Source organism: Callospermophilus lateralis, chromosome 4 (assembly GCF_048772815.1).
Source record: "Callospermophilus lateralis isolate mCalLat2 chromosome 4, mCalLat2.hap1, whole genome shotgun sequence".
Lineage (NCBI taxonomy): Eukaryota > Metazoa > Chordata > Mammalia > Rodentia > Sciuridae > Callospermophilus > Callospermophilus lateralis.
Window position 1 is genome coordinate 67,729,863 of NC_135308.1, and position 7,050 is coordinate 67,736,912.

The 7,050-nt window shown below is 43.1% G+C and overlaps 1 protein-coding gene across 2 annotated transcripts; it reads left to right on the forward strand.

The window, feature by feature from the left end:
- The first annotated feature begins 82 nt into the window (after positions 1 to 82).
- On the forward strand, positions 83 to 6,716 carry Rhno1 (RAD9-HUS1-RAD1 interacting nuclear orphan 1). 2 transcript variants are annotated; one of them, XM_076852546.1, is made up of 3 exons: positions 83 to 144; positions 3,403 to 3,654; positions 5,380 to 6,716. In XM_076852546.1, exons 2-3 carry the CDS (start codon positions 3,487 to 3,489, stop codon positions 5,932 to 5,934), a joined length of 723 nt encoding a protein of 240 aa, XP_076708661.1. In that variant the 5' UTR covers positions 83 to 144; positions 3,403 to 3,486; the 3' UTR covers positions 5,935 to 6,716. The 2 variants fall into 2 exon arrangements, with proteins under 2 accessions (XP_076708661.1, XP_076708662.1); XM_076852547.1 differs by having other exon boundaries at positions 100 to 144; positions 3,383 to 3,654.
- Positions 6,717 to 7,050: the final 334 nt, after the last annotated feature.

Below are 7,050 nucleotides of genomic sequence, written 5' to 3' on the forward strand. Positions count from 1 at the left end.
AGTTTGTTCCGCTGTTTGAAATTGGCGCCGGCGGAGCGTTGCGGTCACGTGACGGAGCGTCGCCAATCGGCGCCGACGTGTCTCCGCGTTCCGGTTCGAACGCTCTGCGCAGAGAGGAGCGGCGGCCGCGGCCCCGCCGGGCGGGTAAGGCGGCTGGCGGCTCGAGGGGCAGCGGCGGCCGGGGCCTGGCAGCCTGGGGTCCCCGCGGCCGGGGAGGGCGAGCCGAGGGCAGTGTGAAGACGCGGGGGCACGGCGGGACCCCGCTCTGGCGCCCTCCGTCTGCTCGGCCCCCCGCACGCGCGTTCGCCTTTTCCCGCCAGGCGACGCTGCCCTGGCTCCCCACCGGCTTTGCTCACCGTCTTTAAAGGTCTGAGTTAGTCTGTTTGCGTCCCGCGGAGATCGCACTCGGCCTACATCCAGTTAGAGGGTCGGGTTACCCCGACCGCGGGCGGCCTGCCCTCTTGTTCCAGGGCCGGTCTCCAACCCACACGCGCGCACTCCCCAGGAGCCCTGGCTCAGCGCGGCGTCTTCGCGTCTTCTCCGCGGGTCTCTCTTCCCCCTCTGAAGCCAAACCTTTAGAAGGACTAGTGCATATTCAAATTTTGTCGAGCAGCTGCTGTGTGCCAGGCACTTCTAGAGCCTGAAAATACAACCACAGACGAGGTCCTTTCCTTCCCCCGAGCATCCTCACAGAGCAGACATTGTCCAGGAACCAAATAAACACATAACTTAATTATAGCTCTAAAGTGACAAAGTAGGTCAGTGTTAACTTTGATTTTTCCTTTCTATTTTCCGTATCGGGGATTGAACCCAGGGACGCTTTACCACTGAGCGACATGACCAGCCCTTTTATTTGTTTATTTTTAAATTTTGAGACGGTCTCACTAAGTTGCTGCGGCTGGCCCCGAACTTGTGGTTTTGGCCTCAGCCCCCCAGTGGATGGGATGATAGGCCGGACCCCTACCGCCTTTATTATTATTTTTTTTGGTAGGGGGTGGGGTCGGGAGATGGGGGACCAGGCCTCCTATTTTGTCCAGGTTGGTCTTGAACTCCTGGCCTCAGGTGATTCTCCTGCCTGTTATTTATGATGAGATCTTACCTTAGGACAGGGAAGGCTTTTCTGATGAACTGAGGCTTCCCTGTAAAAGCGGGTGCCTTCTACAAAGAAGGGAGGGAAAGTCTCTTTAAGTAGTTGGAATTATGTGTGCACTAGCTGCCAGTCTGTAGGAGGCGTGCTGAGCACAGAGATTGAAGTGAAGCTGAGAGGTTTGAGCTAAGACACTTGAATGGGTGTGGTGCCAGTCAGAGGAGGCAGAGCCTTAGCCAGTTTCTTGAACATGTCAGAGTTCTACCTTGGAGTCTTTGCATTTACTCTTCTCTTAACCTGGAATTTTTGCTCCTGTCTTTCCATTACCTGTTTTTTTCTCCTTTCTTCACTCAGGTCAGGTAGGCCTTCCCTGACAAACCTGTCTACAAAAGAATAAAGCCATTGAAACCCCTTGTTGGGTTTGGTTTTTCTTCACTTCCCAACTAGAATGTAAGTCCTTTGAGAGTGGAGATGTTATGCCTTTTTCTTTCTTTATATCTCTCTCCACTGCTTTGTCATTTAAGTCACAGTGTATAATTTTTTATTGTTGATCAAATGAATGAATAGTATAGTACTGTATAGTAGAACCATTCTGCCCTATTGTGTGGCTTTCCTGTGTGCTCAGCCGCAACTCCCATTTCATTCGCTACCTACTGTATTCACACTTGTCTGTCCCATCATTCCACAGGAAAGGCTCTTAGTAAAGTTCAGGGGTTACTAGATCCAATGGACACATTATCTGCGGACCTTGCCTCTGTGTGTCAGCCTCCCCTCTCCACTGACAGCCTGGATTTAGGCCCCCATCATTTCTCACTTAGATGACACAGTAACCTCCTAACAGGTCTTCACACTTCCAAGGAAATTATTCTCCTTTTATACTGTGGCCAGGATAATCTGTATAAAGTACACAAATAAATTTTTAAAAATTATGAAGTTTATGGAACAATTTGAAAATTTGAACACTTCCTGGTTATTTTACAATATTAAGGAATCTGTATTTGATTTATTTAGTTATGTAAATGGAAATGATATAATGATTCACAATATACGTTCTTCAATATAGTGTAGGCGTGGGGTTAATGGGTCAGAGCATGGTCAGGTCAGGGTTGGTCATAGATTGATGGTGGTTGGAGCTGTGTGATGAGTACATGGGGCCCATTATATTATTCAGTCTACTTTTATTTATATTTGAAATTATCTGGAATGAAAAAATAAGAAAAGCCAAATATGATCATATTCCTTCGCTTGAAAATACTCAACTACTCAGGCCCAAGTCCAAATCCTATGCTTTCACCTGGTTTTTCTACCTGACACTGACAACATGTCCAGCCTCATTTCTTAGCTTTTCTTTTCAAACTCTGTACCCACCCACACCAAGTTTATAATTCCTGAATTACCAAGTTGGGCTTTGTATATGTTGTTCCTCAGGCTGGAAAACGCTCCCTGCCTTTTGCTTCTCCAAGCCATTCCATTCATAGGTCAGGAATATCCTTGTCCAGAAAGCCTCTCATGAAGCAAATGGTAACATTATATTGAAATATATTGTACTGTTTGTGTTGAAAATGTCTGTTCTCTGCTGGACTTTCTGTGGTTCCTTTTCTTTTTTGCAGTGCTAGGGATGGAATCCAATCTCCATGCATGCTTGGCAAGCAGTCTACTACTAAGCTACTGTCCAACTCTGAGCTCTTTGAAGATAGGAACTTCTGTATTGCTCCAAGAGTTTGGCATTTAATAAGTGATTGTTGAATAAATATTCATTTTTTTATATTCCCAGCATCCAGTATGGCAGTTAACATGAGTTCCATAAATATTTATTGAATAAGCATTGTTGGATATGAAAACTGTGTTTTTGCTTGGTGGTATATGTATTAGTATTAGAAGCTGTGGTTGTTGGGTGCAGTGGTGCCTGCCTATAATCCCAGTGACTTGAGGGACTGAGGCAGGAGGATCACAAGTTCAAAGCCAGTCTTAGCAACTTAGTGAGTTCCAAAGCAATTTAGCAAGAATCTGAATCAAAATAAAAAAAAAAAAAAATGGCTATGCTTGGGAGGGAATATAATATAGCTCAGTGATAAAGTGCTCGCCTTGAACCCATGAGGCCCTGGGTTTGATCCTCAGCACCACGTGAAAATAAATAAATAAAAATAAAGATATTGTGTCCATCTACAACTTTAAAAAAAAGAAAAAAAGGCTGTGCTCCTCACAATCTTTTGAAGTCAAGGTGGTAGTTTCTGGTAGAATTGAGTTTCAGGGTATCAGGAAGAGCTGAGAATCAGCTGAATTGTTTTCTTGCAGCTTTTGTTTCTTCTCTGCAGGCATGGGTTTGAATTGGAACCTACTCCACAACCCAAAGGCAGCCAGCACCATGTGGTTACTAACTGCCCTTCATTCACCTATTGATGCCTCCCAAAAGAAGACGTGGCCAATCTTCCCGCAAAGCTCAGCTGTTATTCCACCAGCAGCCACTGGAGGGCCCCAAACATCACTATGGAGCTCCACAGAGGCCCATCACCCACACTCGACAGGTGCCCAGCAAGCCTATAGACCACAGCACCATCACTTCTTGGGTAGGGGATCCTTACTTTGATTTTTACTGTTAGGCCTTTTAGAATGTCAACTCTTAATTGTTGGGCTCGGTGGCACACAGCTGTAATCCCAGCAACTAGGAAGGCTGAGGAAGGAGGGTTGCAAGTTGGAGGCCAGTCTTAGCAACTTATCAAGGCCCTAAGCAACTTAGTGAGATCCTGTCTCAAAATAAAAAGATCTGAGGATGTTACTCAGTGATTAAGTGCCTCGGGTTCAGTCCCAAGTACCAAAAAAACAGAGAGGGAAAAAAAAAAAAAAAAGAATGTCAACTCTTCTTGAACCAGGGCTTCCAAAGAATAAGGTCCATGAAATCAATGTATGCTTTCCTGTGGTCAGCCAACTTCCCTGGTATATCTTCTTTTCTTAGGTCAGACCCAGGTATGGAATTGGAGTCTTTACTACCACATTCTTCTGCAAAAGTTTGGTGTTAAAGTTTCATTTCCCAGTAAGTAGGTGAGAAACCAGACCATTGGCAGACAAATAAAAAATGAGACTGTTCCCTGAACTTCATGTCAAAGATAGAGTATTTAGCTAAGTACTCTGTCCACTGTTTAATGGATTGAAGCTTGACAAAAAGAAAAAATCACCCAAAATGGCACATACCATATTTGCTTGTTTAAAATCCCTTAGTGAGGCTGGGGAATGTAACTCTGTGGTAGAGGCTTTGCTTAGCATTCACAAGGCCCTGGATTCAATCCCCAGCACAAAAAAGGAGGTGGGGTAGTGGGTGGAGATCCAGGAAGAAAATATAGCTACTATATAACAGAAATAGTATAGTAAAAAGGTCAAGAGCATATGCTGTGCTTAACAGTGCTTAATAAATATAACTTGATCAGGACAGCTTGGAAGAAGCATATTACTTATTATAGAAGCAACTTACAGTTTAAAATTCTGTGGATGAGAATGAACACTTATGGAGTACTCATTGTGTGCCAGGTCCTATGTTAGTTACTTTCTGTATATGATCTCATGCCCTATTCTTGCAGTCTGCCATTTATTTACTTAAGGCCTTCTGTGTGTCAGGCACTTTGCAAGATGTTGGGAAGTCAGTGGTGAAAAAGATTACTGGTTGTTGCCTCATGATTTTTGTTTTGTTTTCTTTTTTAATTTTTTAGGTGTAGTTGGACACAACACAATGCCTTTATTTTTATGTGGTGCTGAGGATCGAACCCGGGTCCCACCCCTGCTAGGAGAGCGCTCTACTGCTGAGCCACAATCCCGGCCCTGTTTTGTTTTCTTTTTGTTTTTGAACTAGGCATTAAACCCATGCCTTGAGCATGCTAAGTATGTGCTCTATCCCAATCCTGCCCTCACGAAGTTTAAAGACAGTTAAACATTTGTAGCTATATGATGTGATAAAGTGAAAGAAGCATTGTCCTCTCTCTTATATAGGAGGAAACTGAAACCAGAGAGATTGAATAACTTGCCTAAAGCTCATATTCTATTATTATTGTTGTTGTTGTTACCATTATTAGTATTATTACATATTTTTGTGGTGCTGGGGATTGAACCCAGGGCCTCATGCATGCTAGCTATAGCACACTACCACTGAGCCACACCCTTGGCCCCTTTATCTATTATTATTGTCTTACTATATAACTATTTTTGTTCTGTGTCCATTACTATAGTGGGACCACATTTAGGATTCTGCTTTTTGGATGTCATTTTCTTGCCTAGTTGGTTCACTTTTTTTTTTTGATCCTTAGGTAACACCTCAGTTTGACACAACAGTAGAAAGCTGTTTCCCAGCCCACCGGAAACATCGTCACCAAGACCAAGCAAGACATTCAAGCCGAAAATCTACCTGCAAGTTTCCATGTCTAACCTTTGAGAGTCCACAGCTGTCTTCCAGTTCAGAGACACTGGGGATCCCCTTAGTAAAGGGGTGCCCCAATCAATCAGGAAAGGACATTTCCAGAAAACCCTTAATTCCAGTGCTCAGTCCCCAAAGCTGTGGGGAACTTTCAGCAAATGCATTTCAGAACTTTCCTTATGTGTTCATTCCGCCTGATATCCAGACCCCAGAGTCATCATCTGTGAAGGAGAACTCCTTTTCCCCAGATCAGAGAGAAAACAGCCTTGTAAGCTGTGTCCTTCAAACTAGTACTCCTACCAGCCCAGAACCTGGACCTATTCTGGTTAAAGACACCCCTGAAGAGAAGTATGGGATAAAGGTCACATGGAGGAGACGAAGGCACCTGTTGACTTACCTCAAGGAGAGAGGGAAGCTGAACAGTAGCCAGTTCCTTGTGAAAAGCTGACTGGATTTCTCAGACATCATGTTCTCTCATCATAGTCTCAGAAATTGATAATTTTCATGAAGTTGATAAAGTCATTTTTTTCTGGTTTATAACAGACTTTATTGAAAGAATAAAATAGAAATAGTTGCTAGAGCCCTAGAGTAGCAAGGGAATTCAATTCCCAGATTAAAAATATTTCATAAACAGTTGAATTTAGTGTCATGAACTATTCACTTCATATTTTTCTTTTATTGTTTAAAAATTGTAAATATCTTGCATTAACTGTTTAAAATGTATGTAAATAAAGGGCTACAGAAGGTTCTTAGAGAACTTTGCTTCTGTTAGTATTGTGGTAATATTGCCTATCCACAAAAGGTTTTATTTCTTTTAACTACTATTCTTTAATCCTTTATGTCATTTAAATTAATTAATTCCACTTTTTTCCCCCCAGTGCTGGGATTTTTTTTCTTCATGCTAGGTCAGCACTGTACAACTCCACCCCAGTCCACATTTTTTGAGTACTAACGCTGAGGCTCAGTGGCAGCTTCCTCTGTGACTTAATGGATGGAAAAAAGTCAAAGGAAACTCAGACTTTTTATGGTTGACTGCCACCTCTTCAACTTTGGCTCATCTGAAAAGGCAAGATGAAATGGAGCAAGCCTTGTTTTCGTGAATACAATGGGATGAAGGGGTCACAGACTATAGTCACTTAGATTTGCTTGTGTTTTATATTTCTGTTTCCAACTGAAAGAAATTGTAAAATTAAATAGGGTGGAAAATGGTTTCTTAAGCTAAGGATTTAAACTGAGGTAAATAAATATGGAAAGTTTTCAAAGAATAATGATTATGGTAATTAATGCAGAAGGACTGCCCAAAGAAATGTCTCAGCCATCATTTTACTCATACAAATGTGATCTCATTCCAACCCCATCATTTAGCCTTTACATAAGCCTACTCCGTCAGGTTTTGCTTATTTCATAGATGGGAATTTAAAGCATAGAAAATGAACCACAAGGGTTGGGGATGTGCTTCAGTTGTAGAGCACTTGCCCGGCAAGCTGAGACCCTGGGATCCATCCCCCATTTGGGTGGCGGGGGAGAGGACAACAAAGAAATGAACCATGTTCAGTGTCACCCA